The following is an 18,534-nucleotide window of genomic DNA, read 5'->3' as shown; positions in this document are numbered from 1 at the left end:
AAACTTGATTGGCTGTTTGTGAATGGTTGTCCTTAGCATTTTGATTTTGTAACCTTGAGGTATTTATAGGCTTAATTTTTGGTTTGCTTAATGTAGGCCACTGCAGCATTAGGGCTACATCAGTCTGATGGCTTCTTTAATTAATTTAACATGTCCTACGGAAAACATCAAGCCTTTGTTTTGATGTAATTAACTTCATCTTTTTTTTTTTCCTTTTACTGATGATGAGAGAAAAACTCTCTAAAGGCCTGATATATAAGGGAAGCCATTTTAGATTTCTTCCTAAGTTAGCATGACTGTACATAAACTTTGTTCAAAACAAAGGCCTGACTTATGGCCTGCCATACATGCACTGTACGTGTGCTTGTGTAGCCTAAGGAAAGGTAGCCTGAAGGAAAAACCCTCTTGTCCTTGAGATATCAATCAACATTCCTGTTCCCTGCATTCCTTTACAATAAAACTCGTCATTCCTGCCTATATGCTAACCTGTAATCTTTTGAGCTTTTACAAGATGTAAAAAAGTATGTAACTGTAAAAACTGTTCATTCTCCACAGTACTTTCTTCCCTGTGAAGAGTGTGTTTCCTGGGCAGCTGTTTTAACTTGGGCTCAAATAAAACTCTCTTTACTTTTAGAGATTCTAAATGGTTTGTTCAATTTGTGTTGACACAATCTGTGCTTTTGAAATGTTGTCAAATAGGTTGTACCTCCCTTCTCAGTATAAAGATAACCTTCACCAACTTTACATTAATGTATTTTGGGGTCCTAAGTAACAGAGGCATGCTATTAAAGTTGGGATGGGTTTTTTTTTTAAGATTTTATTTTTAAGTAATCTCTAAACCCAGCATGGGGCTCGAACTCATGACTCCGAGATCAAGAGTCAAACGCTCCACTGACTGAGCCAGTCAGGCACCCTAAAGTTGGGATGATTAAAAAAAAAAAAAAAGATATGCTCCTCTATTATCACTACCTTCTCTTAATTTCTTAGTTTGACCTTTCACATGTACACCTTTAATGCATCCAGAGCCCCACCTTTTGATGTAGTATTTAATTTTCTTCCATTTGTTTCTTTTTCGCATTGATTTGTGCAGCCATGTTTATTGTACATTACCTTTCCAACTGATGTTGAGGTTGGTAGTCCAAGAAACACTGTTTAAATAGCAAGATATTAAACAAGAGTAGTGAACACCTAGTTGAAAGAACTAATAATGGTAGATAAGGGTTATTTTAGGAGAACATAAGGACAATATGTTGTATTTTTAAACATACCAATCCATAATGAGGTAAAAATCATGCTCATTAAAAGTTTTTAGATGACAAAATAGGGATGGTTTTAATAATTTGGAAAATACACATAGAGAAATTACTTCTAGGGCGCCTGGGTGGCTCAGTTGGTTAAGCCTCTGCGTTCGGCTCAGGTCATGATCCTGGAGTCCCAGAATCGAGTCCTGCATGGGTTCCCTGCTTAGCAGGGAGTCTGTTTCTCCCTCTGATCCTCCTCCTTCTCATGCTTTCTCTCTCTCTTAAATAAATAAAATCTTTTTTAAAAAAAGAAATTACTTCCATATAGCACCAGTTCACAGACATACCAATGAATTCCCTGAGCTAAATCTCTGAAATACAGAAACAAACCTTTGTTAGGTGATACTGAAAGTCTGATTACCCAAAATATCAATCACTAGGCAGCTATCTGAACAATGCCTTGAAGTCCTGCTTTAAAAAATAAGTTCATTCCCTTTCTCCAACAATTCTCTGCGGGAAAAACAAAAACAAAAAAACCACAATTGCAAATAGTAGGTGCCAGTTTACTTATATACCAATCGAATTCAAGAAATGCCAAGGAAAATCATTTTTCAATTTTATTACCTGGTATATTTGCCCTATGATTGAACAATTCATACTGAAATCAAATAAGAAAGGGAGCTATAAACACCAGTTCGTTAAGAATTTAAAGTGTATGGTATACGGTATGAATATTAGGAGAATTTTTTTCCCCACACTTGTGGATTGCATTGTTCAAATGTCTTTGCTGATCATTTTTAACTAAATCAGAAAAAGACGGAGGTGGAGGCGGGGATGCGGAGGGAGAGGAGGGCAGATAATACAACAGGAAACATGCGGAACTAATCCGTTACTGGGTGGAGCTGGCTCCCATTAGTGGTTTCTCATGTTTAGCGTGGACAAGTCATTTCACCTTCTTCGGCTTCGATTTTCCACTGCTAGGCGGAGAGGTTAAGAAATATGACCTCACCCTCTCATGTGCTTGCTCTCTTTCATTCTCTCAAATAAAAAAAAAAAAAAAAAAAAAAAGTCCCGCATCGGGCTCCCTGCTCAGCAGGGGGTCTGCTTCTCCCTCTGACCCTCCCCCCTCTCATGTGCTTGCTCTCTCTCATTCTCTCAAATAAATAAATAAATAAATAAATAAAAAGAAATATGACCTCATTTCTCTCTTTCTTTTCGAGTCGTCCCCCAGTTGATTGACAAACTTTGCCCTTTCATCCCGCCTCTCTGCACCTGCGCGGAAGAGGCGCCCTCGCTTTAATAATTCATTTAGCCTCTCCTGCGCAGGCGCCACTTTTTACCTTTTCTCGCCTTCCTGATTCCCTCCGGGTCTGAGAGAGGCAGGACTTCCTGTCCCTTGTAGAGCCACTGTCGGAAGTGACTGCGGGCAAATCGGCCTTCGCCAAGCCTGGGAGAGTGTAGGGGTGGCGGTGCTAGTTGCTGCTTTAGGCTTCAAAGATGCCTGGTCTGACGGCCGCAAGCCCTACCCCGTCTGACTCACAGGAGAAGAAGCCGCTGAAGCCCTGCTGCGCCTGCCCGGAGACCAAGAAGGCGCGCGATGCTTGGTCAGTGCGCAAGCGGGGAGGGTCAGCGGGCACGCCCCGCGCTTCGCCTTCCGGTGCCTTCGTGCCCTGCCTGCCCTTGGGCTCCGAGTTTTGCTGTGCTGCGTTCTTGAGAGTTAAAGGCCCCTGTAGGCTTTGGGTCAGCTGTCTCTTGACTGAACCCACAGCCCAGCCCGGAGACATGGATGAAGGGTTAGGAGAGAGGTCAGATTGAACCGGGCTCGCTTCACCCGCTCATCCTTTACTGCAAAGGGCTTTTGAGCATGTTATGTGTCGAGCACTGCCTTACGTCTACTAAAGACATAAAAATAAATAAAGATGCTACTTGATTGAACGCCTGGGTGGCTCAGTTGTTAAGCGTCTGCCTTCGGCTCAGGTCATGATCCCAGGATCCTGGGATCGAGTCCCACATCGGGCTCCCTGCTCGGCGGGAGGCCTGCTTCTCCCTCTCCCACTCCCCCTGTTTGTGTTCCCTCCCTTGCTGTCTCTGTCAAATAAATAAATAAATAAAATCTTAAAAAAAAAAAAAAGATGCTACTTGATTTAAAGGATCTTAAAATTAATGGAGACATATGCCAAGCTTGCTGCTACCACGTGCTATGGGCTATGACAGAAGATTTGGCAAGATCAAAGAGTAAAAGTTTTCTGGTAAAATGTTGGCATAGTAGGACACGGTACATTTCTTAAAGTACTGAAGAGTTCCCCTTACTCTCCCCCCTCTTTGGGTAGATGAATTAAAAATCAGCCTATGACGTTGGTGACACAGTGTTCAGAATAGTACATCTAAATTACTATCAACGCACAAAAGGTTTTATTTGTTCTCATTTTATACAGCCTGTGTTGTGGAACAAATCTCAGGGGGGTTGCTGAGAAAATGTGAATGTACACCTCTCCCTCCAGCCCCTTTTTGTCCTATAAAAAATAATCAAAGGTAGCATGGTGGGGTTAATAAGAGTTGTAGGAGCGTAGTGCTTTTTATTAATACTCAGTACTTTGCAAATAATACTGTGGAAGGAGAATTGAAAGACTACAATCTGATACTGAAAATAGCTTTCCTAGTTAACAGTAAGTGCTTGTGGAATCTGAAAATAGTATGGTGTCATGATTAAGAGCCTGGGATCCAGAGTTAAGCTTTGAATCCTGGTCCACCAGCTCTGTGACCTAGAGCAAGTTATTTAAGGTACCTCCTCCCATGTCTGTAAAATGGGCCCTAATAAAAGTATCCACCTCTAGGATTACTGTAAGGGTTAATGATACAAGCCACACAAGTGCCTTGCTAACTATTATCTTCATAGGGAGCTCGCTATCCCAAGCATTTATTCATTTGCAGGCAGCCCTTGAGCTAGTGAAGTATGTATAGGATTTGGATCTTTCAAGAAGGAGAACCTATCCTTCAAATTGTTTTTGTGTTAATTGCCTCAGACCAATGTGCCCAAATACCTATAGTCAGTAGTAAGTTTTTTCTTACAATTGAATTTGGCTTAACTTGATCTTTGCTAAAATTACATTTTCAGGCCCTAGAAATAAAGCTGTGTGGTCCTAGGTTTTACTTTGTGAATTTTACAAATAAAAAGTTCTTTGATCATCACAAGGGAGGCTCATCAGGCTGCTGTTGGCTGCCAGATCTTGCTGTTTATGTCGTTGGGTGTTATTATGATTAGAAAGAGATTTATTTAGGTCTATTTGAATGTAGGGCAGAATAAAAAATTTAATTCCTCTGTAATAGGCAAAAAATTAAGTTCTTCTTTCTGTCCTTCATTTAAGATAAATATTGTATTCAGATGGTTTGTTTCATTAGAGAACTGTATTGTTCCTTGGATATGAACTAGAAGCAATATTAAACATAATTATTTCTTCTAATTAGATTCTCCCTAAAAACTAGTTATCTGTGGAACATCTTCATGGGCATGGAAATATCACAAGAGCCAATAAAAACAAAGCCATTTGGTGTAATAGCATTTTTTTTAACCCCAGCTATCTTCCATCAGACCCATGTTCTACCTCACTCCCTATCACTATCATGTGTGCTTATTTACTACTAATGTGTTTAATGTTTACTTTGTTAGATAACAAGTACATTATGTTTTATAGCATCATTGAGAAAGGAGAAGAGCAGTGTGGACACCTAATCGAGGCCCACAAGGAGTGCATGAGAGCCCTGGGATTTAAGATATGAAACGGTGAGCAGGATACTTTCTGACTGGAAAGATAATACATAAACTTAATGCTTCAGATTTGTGCTTTATAGATTTAGCAGTCATTAGGCAACATTCTATTCAAAAGATAGTTCACCTGGTTAATCTAAGATGCTGAAGTATCACTTAAAAGATAATTTTCAGTTTCTAATGTAGGGAGTAAATGATGCTAATAAATTGAGAGGCATTCAGTGGATTTGGGGAGGGAGAATTTATCTTTCAAAAAAGGGTTTGATAAAAGCCTTTAGCGTCAGAAGGAATAATGGTTTAGGAAGTTCAAAATATTCAGTTGTCTGACTTAAAGGAACTAAAAGGAAAATACTCTTTATTTCTTATTCTTGGTATTGTGGGTCTTTAGTAGGGGCTTTTAAATAGGGAGTAAGCAGTACATGGAAGCATTGCTTTCTGCAAAAGAGAAAGGAATTATAGCTATTTCTTTTGTACCAAGCTTCTAATAATACTATAAACTCAGACCTTTTTTTTTTTTTAAGATTTTTATTTATTTATTTGACACAGAGAGAGAGAGAGCACACAGGTAGGCAGAGCGGCAGGCAGAGGGAGAGAGAGAGAGAAGCAGGCTCCCTGCAGAGCAGAGAGCCCAATACGGGGCTCGAACCCAGGACCCTGGGATCATGACCTGAGCCGAGGGCAGATGCTTAACAGACTGAGCCACCCAGGTGCCCCAGACAATTTTTTTTAAAAGAACTTAGAATCCAAATTTTAATGCTGAAGGGATCTTAAATTATACAACAATACCATAAATAAATGATCTTTTGTTTGAAAGCTCTTTCTTCAGATAGCACCTTATTTCCCTCCCTCACTTCATTCAGGTCTCTGTTCAAAAGTCTCATTATGAGGTGCCTGGTTAAGTGTCTGCCTTCGGCTCAGGTCATGATCCCCGGGTCCTAGGATTGAGCCCCGAGTCAGGCTCCTTGCTCAGTGGGGAATCTGCTTCTCCTTCTCCATCTGCCTCTCTCCCACCTTGTGCTTTCTCTCTCTCTCAAATAAATCAATAAAATCTTAAAAAAAAAAAAGTCTCCTTATTAGAGAAGCTTTGCCTCAACACTCCACCTGAAATAACATCCCTTCCCCATCATTCTATCCCAGCACTGTCCAATGGAACTTGCTGTGATAATGAAAGTGTTCTGTACCTTCACTCTCCACTATGCCATATGTGGAGCCATGTGTGGCTATTGAGCCCTTGAAATGTGGCTAGTAAAACTGAAGAAAGAACTGAATTTTTAGTTTAATTTTAATGTGAATAGCCACATTGAGCTAGTGACTACCCTATTCTTAACATCACTGCTTGCATATTAGATATTTATTTATTGTCTGCATTGCTTTACACCAAGTAGAATGTAAGCCCTGAGAAAGTAAGAATTTTTTGCTTTACTCAACTGTCATATACCCAGGACCCATAACCATGCCTGGCACATAGTAGGTGCTCAATAGAGGGTTGTTAATTAAATGAATAAATAAATGAGGAACTAAGGCCTATAGGTATGGAATGGCTCCCAAGGTGAGTTAGCAGGATCAGGACTGGAACCTCTGTCTCCAGGCAGACTTCCTTTGCTTTTTGCCCCCACCCCCCACCCCCAACATCCACACCACACCACCACTTTTAACTTAATAATAGCTGAGAGATAATGCCAAAGTCACATTCCAATATAACAGTAAATAGAAAGCCTGGTTTCTTTCCCTTTCACCTCTCTCTCCTGCCTCTTTAGAATTTCACATATGGCTAGTCTTCCTCACTGAGCTATAAAAAAGGACGGATAAGGAACCTGTTCCAAGCTGATAAGAAGTACCACTACGTGGTGGAAAACAGTCTAGGCTGAAAGTCCTGAGGCTTAATTTTGGTTCTCCTGATGTCTAGCAAACTTAGCATGTATTTTACTTCAGCTGCATTTAACATTCATCAAGACACTAATCCTCTCTGGGTTTCATTTTTTTAATTTATAAAAAGAGAACCATAATACATTTTGTGATTTTATATATGGTATGGTGTATCTACTCTGTGTGTACATGACATACTTAAATGGCTTTTAAATTTCTTTAAATCCCATGGTGAATCATTTTGTAAAATAAGTAAGTTTGGGTGTATGTTTGGGGGGGTGTTCTTTAAAAGTGGAAGTATACCTATTGATTATTTCTGAAGACCTGGAATCTTAACATTTGTACACGGTTTCCTTTTTCATAATCTAACTCTCTTCCTTAGGGTGTTGTGTAAAGTGTTGGTTAGTGCCAAGCCTGTCTTGGTAAAAAAGGTGATTTTTAAAAATGCTAATTTTAGGAGCAGCAGAAGCTTCTCTTGGACTTCACATGGACCACAAAGGTGCTACAACTGTTGTCATAATTAGCATAAATTCACAAGGACTCGAAGATATCCTAGTTTTCTTTATATCATTGGGACAGAGAGTGAGAGTGATTCCTATGTACTTTGTTTGTGTGTAGAAGAAAATGCAAGAGATTTGGACTTAAAAGACTTGATGTTTAACTGATTGTGTGGTTTTGGGCAAGTCACTAACTTCTGAACCTTAGTTCACTTCATAGAGTCATTGTGATGATTAAATGACAGGTGTATGAATAGGATTTGTAAACTGTCAAAGAGAAACCAGAACAGAATAGCCTGTGTCTTGGCAATTGGGGGTAGCAGACATTCAGTTGAGGTCTGTTGAATATATGACCTGATTACATATTTTTGAATCCTGGTTATGAGAAGAACAATCTGAATCCACATAGGGCCTTTTTTAGAATTCAGATGTCATGTTTTCATTGTCAGCATGATAGTACTTTTGGAAAAGGAACAGGTGTTTGGATCTCCTTTGGTTCCAGGTGTCCTATTTCCCTAACCCCCATTGGGAAATGGACAAACAGCAAAGTAAAAAAAAGACTTGTTCAAGTTAAGAATGGTTAGCTGGTGGAATTAAAACTAGAGTCTAGGTCTTTTATGTTCTCCAAAACACAGATGCTTTACACTTCATTCCTTGCACTTAATGAGATCTTATTGCCAACATACTCATTTTTAGAACTGCGCACAGACTTGCTCTTCAATCCTAAAACTTTATTATGAATGCAAATTAGAAAGACCTATTGTTGAAATGTGTAGGTATATATATCTCAGTAACTAGGTCATTGGCTGTAAAATCCAGTACTAGTGTCTACGTTGTTACAAAATAAACGTAACTAAATTGATATCCCTTGGACTATTAGATCACATTTTTCTGAGGATAGCTGTAAAGGAAAAATACTTTTGCAAACCTATATCTTCCCAGTAATGATCACAAAAGTTACTTAATTCAAAAACCTTTGTAGATTTTAATGTTACATCCTAAATAAGATAGGTCTTATTGTACCTTGAAGTTAGTACATCGGGACTTAATATAAAAGTAGGCTACATTCAGCCAAAGGTGTACCTTGTAATCATCTGAGGACTGTTTTCCAAAATTCACATGCCCTAGGCCTTGATCTGTTCCTGTTGACTCAGAAACTGCTAGATAATGTTCATGTGCACCCTTTAAGAACCATTGGGTTAAGCTGAAGAAGTAGCAGGGATATTGCTAAATATAAACTACCTAAAGATTTAATAGTAGCAAAGACAGAGACTTGAAAACTACTCCTAAGGAAAAATAGGTGTGTGATGGTGGTGATTCTAGACACTTTCTTCTATCGTATGACTTTTTTTTTTTTTTTTTCCACTGAAAGAGAAACTAGAGGAACCGAGAACGTGCTTAAAAATGTAAAGAGGAAATGTCAGCTAGTATCTTTCTGACTTTAGGAGTCAAAAGGAACCTTGAGAACTCAGCCTGGGGGCTAAAATCATTGAAAGAAAATGAAAGGACTAGGACTGAGCAGTGGGGATACTCAGTATTTACTGTTTAACAGAACTTAATAGTTGGTTAAAATATGCTGATTTCTCACCCACACCCACCTGATTATGTATGAAAATATAATCCCAAGAAAATCCAGGAAAAGTGTCATTTCTTGCTATTCAAACATTTATTCATTGAATATGTATTTATTGTTTAATACCCTAGAAAATGCTAACATGAGAAAGACAGGGTCTCTTCTGTCAAGGACTTTACATCCAGACAAGTAACCAAGAGGTTTACACCCAGAGGCTTTCAGTACATCCAGACAAGTAGCCAAGAGGTTTACACCCAGAGGCTTTCAGGAGTAGCCCCTCCTGATATATAGTTAGTGGCCGAAGAGGTAACAGAGCTCTAGATTGCTCTTATAATATCGAGTGGCTTCATTTTTGCTTATCTCTCTTGCTCAATCCTTTGCTTAAGTGTATTCTTCCTTTGAGCCTTTTAGAAAAGAGAGTTTAGATGTTTGTATTGTTGATGAGGCTTATCTTTTCTAAACCACCTACAGGGAATAATAGCTAGATGAAGGAAGAAGCACTTGCATTGGGCTTGAAGAGTTGGCTAGCCCAAATTACTTACCTTTTTAAGCATTGCTCTCTGTCTTCTGGGAGAGGGACTGGGGGTCTGAGTAGGTGAGAACAGTCTGGGGAGAAGCCTGGTACTGATTGACTTAGACCAGCAACCTATCCTCTACTACTCTCCTTTTTTGCCATTTTTTGCCGTGGGGATGAAGTGAGTAACTTTCCACAGGATGTCCCTTGTATACAGAGCTGACCTTCTGCCTTCCACTTTGTGGATCTTTGCCAAGCATACTTGAATCAACAAGAAGGGGGTTGCAAGTCTCTTCTTTTGAATATCTGTAAAAATAAACTGTCCTAGCCTTTTTGGGAAGATATTTTTTTAGTAAATAAACATATATAGTTTTTAACAAAGACTTCTAAAGATTAAAAAGTGTACTGGATTGAACAGTTTCAGTGATGTTTTTTAGTTAGACAAAACTAGAATTTAAAACTGTAGGTTTTTATTCTAAACCACAGTTTAGAGTTAATAGTACTTGGGTGAAACATTCATTTCTACTGGTCTTAATTCCCTAATTCCATAGGTCTGGCATGATGTTTGAAATCTAATTTTCTAATATAAATTTTTTTTTTGTAGGTGGTATACTCTGTGAATGAATAATTCCTGAAGAATGAAGAAGATTCAGTAGTTTTGGGAATTCTTTGAGGAACTTTAATAAATGGAAAAAGTATAATTTATTAAAAAAGAAAATATCTCTGGTCAGAAATCTTCAGGTGTGTTTCTTTTTGTGTTCCTCACATCCTTACATGGCATTTATTTGTTTTTCTTAAAGGATATAGTATAAAAAATCTTGTAATATTAATTTCTTCTGTTGTGTCATTCTGGGAATTCTAGATATTTGTTGTAAGATACTGATATCACTCAGTGAACTCTCCAAATGAAGCGCATAGAAGTAAGGAAATAACCCCTTACCAATTCAGAATGAGTATGGTAGCCATATCATCTCATTCAATGTTTTGTTTTTTATTTTAAACTTACTTAAAGTCAAGAACTGGACAAGCCTTCAGTCTTAATATTTTGTATCATTATTGTTATTCTTTACTAGTTCTCTCTTTGGGAAAGTTAATTGTTTAGATTTTGGACCACATTCAGGTGCCTTGGCTTGGAAGATCTCAACTGTTTTGCATAATTAATCTGTAGATGTCTAGTTACATTTTAAGATAAACTAGGATCATTAGTTTAATGCCTACTGGCCAGATAATTGTCTCTTATTGATTAGAAGCTGGCCCAGATCAGAGGCTGGACTAGTACAGATAAGTCACTAATGAAATAGCTCAGTGCTCTGCTGTAGTGATACCCGGAGTAGTACATAGAGTATGGTTTGCTTACTATAGCAACCCCATGGTCCTGTTAGCTGCTTATGGGCTAACGAAGCAAGGTCATATTCTGCCTGAAGTAAATTGAGTTTCAAATCTCAACAACAAAAGATACTGATAAACATTAAGAGAATATGTAGTGTCCATACGTCATTCTGTGATGGGAAAATTGGCTTTTATAAAATAAAGGAGCTGAATTAAGTTATTCCTTAGGATTCACAGCGTGGCTTTGAAGTATGACAGACTTAGGTTCAACAGGTCACAACCTCTTTCAGTCTGTTTTTCTCATCTGAAAGAAAAAAGAAGCAAGGATAGAAATAATACTTAATGTACAAGATTGTGAGTACTAATTAAAACGGTGTATATACTGTGCATTTGACAGAGTATCTAGCATTTAGTGTTAATTAACATTCTCTAATTCTTTGATTCTCTACTTATATTTCTACCTGAATATTTGTTTGGATATAATACTTTTAAGAAGTACTTTGGGGTGCCTGGGTGGCTCAGTCGTTAAGCGTCTGCCTTAGGCTCAGGTCATGATCCCAGGTTCCTGGGATCGAGCCCCGCATCGGGTTCCCTGCTCGGCGGGAAGCCTGCTTCTCCCTCTCCCGCTCCCCCTACTTGTGTTCCCTCTCTCTCTGTGTCTCTCTCTGTCAAATAAATAAATAAAATCTTAAAAAAAAAAAAAAAGTACTTTATAGCTTTCAGAGTATTCTTCTAGGTGAAGAATAGAATCTTGGACTCCTAAGATAAAAATCAACTTCCCACCAAACACCAGTCCTTGGCAGATGGTCATCTAGATTCTGCTTGAATATGTCCTGGACTACAAAAAGGAGGGAAAAAAACCTATAAACTTACCACCCACTGTTAATTTTTGCTGTATGCTGTTCCAGACTTTTCTTATGCATTTATACATATTTTAAAATAAAAGATAAGGTCATTTTTCTATGCTATATATTTTTAACAAAATCATATTACTTTTTCCCCTTGATATATTTTACCAGCCATGAATATAGTCCTCATAATATGATTTGTATTGGCTATGTAGGAATCCATTCTGAGCTTACTATAATTTAACTAATTCCCTATTTGTACATTCATTCATTAAACAAAATGTTTTGTAGAATGCTTGTTGTTATGCCAGATACCATTCGTGGAATTGAGTATTGGTCTTGAACAGGACATATAACTGATACCTAAATTATTTCTGATTTTGTTGTTGTTTTGTTGGTTGGTTTTATAGAAACATATAAGGAAGAAAGGAAGAAATCACTTGAAATCCTACCAGTCTACAATAGGACTACTTTTTGGTGACTTTGCCATTCATCCCTTTCTGCATATATATACTTTATTTTTTTTTATTTTTTATTTTTTTGACTGCTTCATAATAACGCTGCACTGGAAGTTTCCATAGGAAATTCTTTACAGATTCTTTACTAATTACTTAGCTAAGGATGGGCCAGAGGCTATGCATGTTTTCAAGGCTTTGGATGAGTACTGCCTGATTGATCTCTAGAAGGGGGTTACCCATTTGCACCTTTGTATCTGAAGGTACCTATTTCCTTAAGCTCCTGGCAAGCTTAATTTTTTCAACCTTTGCCAGTTTGATATGCTCACATGATAGATAAAGGAACTAAAGCACACTTCTTGACATCTGCCGAAGTTAAAAATATATCTCACGAGATGCTCTGCCCATCCTTCCCTAGTGCTTAAGCCTTCCCAAAGACTATGCATAACATTTTGGTACCAACAATAGTAAGAGATGTTACCACAGTAATTTGAAAAATGAAAAAGTTCACATCCTAGTAGGTGACCACCACATTCTGACATAATCTTTGCTAAACTCCTGCTATTCACAGTAATTCCCAAGCTCAATACAGACACATTCACACCATTCTTTCTAATCATTTCCTTTTGTCTAACCTTAAAACATTTAACTGAAAGGTTGATAAGAACAGGACCATGAGGGTGCCTGGTGGCTCAGTTGGTTAAGTGTCTGCCTTCGGCCCAGGTCATGATCGCAGGGTGCTGGGATCAATTCCCACATTGGGCTCCCTGATCAGCAGGGGGTCTGCTTCTCCCTCTCTCTCTCTCTCTGCCCCCCCGCTCTTGCCCTCTCTGTTTCAAATAAATAAATAAAATCTTTTTAAAAAGATAGGATCATGGGGCGCCTGGGTGGCTCAGTCGTTACGCATCTGCCTTTGGCTCAGGTCATGATCCCAGGGTCCTGGGATCGAGCCCCGCCTCGGGCTCCTGCTCAGCAGGAAGCCTCCCGCTCCCGCTCCCGCTCCCGCTCCTTGTGTTCCCTCTCTCGCTGTGTCTCTCTGTCAAATAAATAAATAAAATCTTAAAAAAGAAAAGATAGGATCATGACCCTAAGCAAGGCCTACTTCAGGTTAACTATACAGTCTGATGTGAGGCTGCTGGAAAAACCATACTCCCCATTTTACAGGTGAGAGGTACTCAGTTTAAGGAAATTGCTGTGGTCAAATAGCTGGTGACCTGGGATAGAAGTCTTGTCAGTCAAGTTCAAGCCCAATGTTCTTTGCTGTACCAAGTATCTAATATAAACATCACATATTCATAGTTCGAAATTCATTTATTCATTCAGTTCATATTTAGAGAAGTCCTATTATATGCAAGGAACTGCACTAGGTGTTGAATATTCATGTGTGAATCAGACATACAAGGAGATGAGAGGCTATTTGACTCAACATTTACTCGGGACATAATATATGCTAATTGTGTGCTAAGTAGTGAACAAAGATGTAAGACACGGTCTTACTCTTAAGCCTCTCAGAGAGCTTATAATCTAGGAGATACATGTATATAAACTATAAACATATAAAGTTGAATACTCAGTACTATGATGAATATTCCAAGATACTATCCTAAAAAGAGTGCATGTGTGACTACCCAGGGTTTCTTTCTTTAGCTATCAAAAACTGCTAGCTGGTAGTTCCATCTGTGTCGATTGTGGTGATTTTGAAAGCAAGTTATAGAAAATCCTCATCAAGGGAAACTCATATGACTGAAAATCCAGAGTTAGGGCAAACTCTAGATGCAATGATGTCATAGGTTCAATGATGGTAATCCAAGACTCAAGTTGTTTTCATCTCAGAGCTCTTTCTTCCAGAACTGATGAAACCATGTACTTTCTTGTTCAAGTCCAGCAGAAGAGAGAAACCATTCCCAAAATATGAAATCCCTTTTTTTAAAGTCTGATTGAGACAAATTAGGTTATATGTATTTTTATGGACCAGTAATAGTTGCCAAACAGAATGCCTTATGCTGATTGGCTTAAACAGGACCCCCCACCCCACCACTGCCCTTGGATCCGTGTGTAATTATAGTTATCAGCACAAAACTGGAATTCCCTAACAAGGAGGAAGGGGTAGATGGACTTTGAGTAGGCAACCAATTCTCCACTAAACTACCTTGGTCCACTAACAACCAAGTCATCCTGAATGGTCAAATTGAGTTTAAAGGAGCATTTCCCCTCATGGTTTACTCAAACTTTTGAGAGAAATATATTAGTAGAACACAAGAAGTTGTCTGATGTTAAGTTTTCACAGAATAAAACAATCAGCAGATGTTCAGAGAACTGTTTCCTGAAGAGTGGTCCTTCTGGAGATCCTACGGGAGATCTGAATCTGGAAGCATTCACCGTCAAGTACCGGACCACCTAACTACAGTGCTTAAGCAATAAATGTAGTTTACCTCCTGTCATGAAGTCTAGAGGTTGAAAGTTTCAGATCTGAGACTGTGGCTCAGTAATACTTGGGAGAAGTGTGACTTGTTCTATTTTTCAGCTCTTTATCCTTCTCATCCTTAGGTATATGATATCTCATGGTAGCTTCAAGCATTCCATCACTGCACTGCACTGGTCAAGCCAGGATAGAAGGTAGCAGGCCTCCTCACTGTCTGTCAGGAAGGCTTTTTCCCAGAAGCTCCCACACACACTTCCTCTTATATCCCATTAGTCACATGCCCACTTGTAAGGCAGTTGCCAGAGAGGGGAATAGGATATCACGCCTGGCTTTGACCAGTCTTATTTCAGGCTCTGGCAACTGAGGGAGAAGCCCACCTTCCTTAACATACTGCCCAAGCAAAATCACAGTTCCGTAAACTAGGGAAAAATGGAGAATGGCTGAAGGACAGACAAACAGTAGTGTCTGCCTAAGGTCAACTTCGCAGTATGTGTCCAAAGCCTAGATCATGCCTCTGTTCTATTTTAATAGATATTAGGAAAGGATTAATTTCAAGCTCAGTGCTTTTCAAACTATACGTGGTTTAATTTTTTCCAATTAACAACCACTACTAGGAAGATGGGAAAAATTCAGTTTAAAAAACACATATACTCTACAAGCCCAAAGTTTATATTGCATTAAAAGGCCAGAATTCCCTCTGTCAAATTGCTATAAAAAATGTCTCAGTTCTCTCAGTTTCTGTCCTGATCTCCTCATGGACCAGTACCAGCTCACAGACCAGTTGTCTTTCACAGCGCTACTCGGAGAGTCAGGTCAGCCCGCTGACTTCATAACCTGGCCCGGCTTGGCTCTCCTGCCTCAAGTCCTACTGCTCCTTTTCTTTTCTTTTTTTAAATTTTTTTATTTTTATTTATTTGACAGAGAGAGACACAGCGAGAGAGGGAACACAAGCAGGGGGAGTGGGAGAGGGAGAAGCAGGCTTCCCGCCAAGGAGGGAGCCCGATGCGGGGCTCGATCCCAGGACCCTGGGATCATAACCTGAGCCGAAGGCAGACGCTCAACGACTGAGCCACCCAGGCGCCCCCCTACTGCTCCTTTTCATTCACCCACAGCAGGCTGTACTCTGTCGTGTATTTTTGTTTTACTTCTGGGCTTGACTTCACATTCTGTTCTCCTTTCCTGGAATGCCCTCCTCCTAGTTGGGGAACACCTCATCATCTTTTTAGGCCAGCTTAAATGTCACCTTCCCTGTGATGTTTTTTCTGAATTCTTTCTCCCGGATCAGTGCCTCCTTTGACCCCCAAATATATTTATTTTATTGGATTGCAATTATTTCTGGGTCAGTCTCCCTCATTAGACCAACAGTTCCTTGAAAGCGACAATTGTCTTGCTCATCTTTATATCCCCTGTGCTTGGCACACATACTTTGCTTAAATAAATGCTTATTGAATTGAATCAACTCAACAAATGATGTGATGATGTGACTTCTCTTTGTTTCCTTTTATTCTCCCCCAGTATTTTCTACTGTGCTTCTACCTGCATGTTTGTGGATCTCCTTATAAAAACATACCACTCTGGGGCACCTGGCTGGCTCAGTCGATAGAGCATGCAACTCTTGATTTCAGGGTCATGTTGGGTATAGAGATTACTTAAAAACTTAATTAATTAATTGATTTTTTAAAAAGAACATACCATTTTTACACAAATTTTTTTTCCTGTTCTATCAAATGTGGTTTTAAAAACAAGATACAGGGTGCCTGGGTGGCTCAGTTGGTTAAGCGACTGCCTCCAGCTCAGGTCATGATCCCAGAGTCCTGGGATCGAGTCCCACATGGGGCTCCCAGCTCAGCAGGGAGCCTGCTTCTCCCTCTTACCTGCTCCCCTCTCATGCTATTTCTCTCTCTTTCTGTCTCTCTTTCTCTCTCAAATAAATAAATAAATAAATAAATAAATAAATAAAATCTTTAAAAAAATAAAATAAAATAAATAAAAACAAGATACAACTTGGCATTGTTATATTCCCATCACAGGCCCCATCCTTCAGGCATCAGTGTCATTGTCATTGCAGGTAGCATGGGGGGTTTTATGCACTGGTGATGCCATCCCCCGCCCCCAACAGCAGAGTCAAATCCCCTGGAGCAATAAAGGAGCCTGTATATGGATACATATAAACTCCCAAGGGTACCTAACAAGGTGGGACAACACAGAGAACATACAATTTAAATGACCTACGCTTTAGTTCACATACTAGCTCTGTGACCTTTCTTAACCTCTCTGAGTTTGTTTCTTCCATTAAAAAGGAAAAAAGGTACCATGGGATGACATGAGGAAACAGTAGCTGCTTGATAAATGTTAGCATCCTCAGATGAGCATGTATGTGGATTGACAAAGAAGGGAGGCTGAGAATAACAGTCAGTGGGTCTGCCTGTCTCTTTAACGGGTCAGGGCTGGCCCATTCGTCAGGCTTGCTGAGAAAGAGGACCTGCTTTGAAATTCTATCTTGGGCAGAGCCTTGGTTGCTTCTCCTTTCCTGCTTCTGATTTCCTGGCTCACAGCTAGCAGGAATAGCCACTCTGGCAGCTCTGGAGGCATGACTAAGGTGGAGGGATGAACAGCTGCTGCTTGCTCAAGTCAGTGGGTTGGTTGGGAGGCAGGCAGCTGACATAAAAGCAACATATGGAAATCCCCAAACTCTACTGCTCAAATGACATCCCAATCATTGCTGTGAGGAAGACTGGGGGCAGGGCCTTTCCTTCTCTAGGCGCTCCAGCTCTTTTCCTTTGCCACCGATTTTCACCCCCTCAACTTTAGAAAGAAGGGAATAAAATACACATCTGTTGGTCAGTTGATTTTAATTTTTAAAAAAAGAGGGCACCTGGGTGGCTCAGTCAGTTAAGCATCGGCTTTGGGCTCGGGTCATGATCTCAGGGTCCTGGGATTGAGCCCTGCATCACATCGCATTGCATTGCATCAGGCTCCCTGCTCAGCGGGGAGTCTTCTTCTCCCTCTCCCTCTGCACCGCCCCCATGCTCGCTTGCTTGCTCTCTCCCTCTCCCTCTTAAATAAATAAATAAAATCTGAAAAAAAGAAAAAACTGGCTTCCTTCAACATGCCTTGCATTTTCACAACTCTGTGGTTATGCTTCTGCCGTTCTCACCAGTAGAAATGCTCTTCTCCCTCTACCTACCTGGTTCATTCAATGCCTACACCTCAAATCCAGTGTTAGCTCTTACGTCTTCCCTCCTGTACACCACTCTTCCTTCCAGGCAGCTACTTCTCCTTAAGCTTAACTCAGTTACTGTGCTTCACACACTGAATTGCCATTGTTTTTTGAAGTATCTTTCCCTCGATAGAGTGAAAGCTCTTAGGAATCTGATTCTCTAAGTGCTTGGCTCATAGTAAACAGCAGTAAATATTTGTTGAATTGAAACTTCTACTCCTTGGCATATTTGCCAATTTCTAATTTCTCACTAATTTTAGTTAGGTTATCAGCAGTATAATAAAAGTCCCTATGGATTGAGTATTCAAATAGTTCTAGACGGTTTACTGAGTACCTGTCCCCCCATCTCAGGGGCAATAGGAATACTGATCATAAATATTAACTAGCAGCAAGGGAAAAAATCAAGGAGTCATTTGGAAGCCGGAGGGACATGTCTTTTTAACTGTATTTTTTTTTTTTTTTAGATTTTATTTATTTATTTGAGAGAGAGAATGAGAGACAGAGAGCATGAGAGGGAGGAGGGTCAGAGGGCGAAGCAGACTCCCCGCCGAGCAGGGAGCCCGATGCGGGACTCAATCCCGGGACTCCAGGATCATGACCTGAGCCGAAGGCAGTCACTTAACCAACTGAGCCACCCAGGCGTCCCCGGAGGGACATGTCTTAATGTTTGCATATTCCAGATTTATTTTCTGATGACCCAAAATAGATGCCAGGTTCATCCAGAAGTTCCTTAGACATCATCAGACTTCCGGGAGGGGGCAGCGTGTGGGGTTGGGAGTCATGGATCTAGTCTGTTTCCACTT

General features: G+C 39.9%; 1 protein-coding gene across 1 annotated transcript; it reads left to right on the top strand.

Annotated features, from left to right (window-relative positions):
* The first annotated feature begins 2,635 nt into the window (after positions 1-2,635).
* Positions 2,636-10,187, top strand: LOC110582475 (cytochrome c oxidase copper chaperone). The gene is made up of 3 exons (XM_021692508.2): positions 2,636-2,845; positions 4,934-5,022; positions 10,062-10,187. The coding sequence occupies exons 1-2, from the start codon at positions 2,739-2,741 to the stop codon at positions 5,016-5,018; spliced, it is 192 nt and encodes a 63-aa protein (XP_021548183.1). The 5' UTR covers positions 2,636-2,738; the 3' UTR covers positions 5,019-5,022; positions 10,062-10,187.
* Positions 10,188-18,534: the final 8,347 nt, after the last annotated feature.

Source organism: Neomonachus schauinslandi, chromosome 1 (genome assembly GCF_002201575.2).
Source record: "Neomonachus schauinslandi chromosome 1, ASM220157v2, whole genome shotgun sequence".
Taxonomy (NCBI): domain Eukaryota; kingdom Metazoa; phylum Chordata; class Mammalia; order Carnivora; family Phocidae; genus Neomonachus; species Neomonachus schauinslandi.
The sequence above is the reverse complement of the archived record's forward strand: the minus strand, read 5'-3'. Positions and strand labels throughout refer to the sequence as shown.

Bases quoted from the DNA above. Each gene is read 5' to 3' on its own strand.
- LOC110582475 (XM_021692508.2), top strand. From the start codon at position 2,739: ATGCCTGGTCTGACGGCCGCAAGCCCTACCCCGTCTGACTCACAGGAG. The intron at 2,846-4,933 runs GTCAGTGCGCAA...TATGTTTTATAG, and splicing joins AAGAAGGCGCGCGATGCTTG to CATCATTGAGAAAGGAGAAG.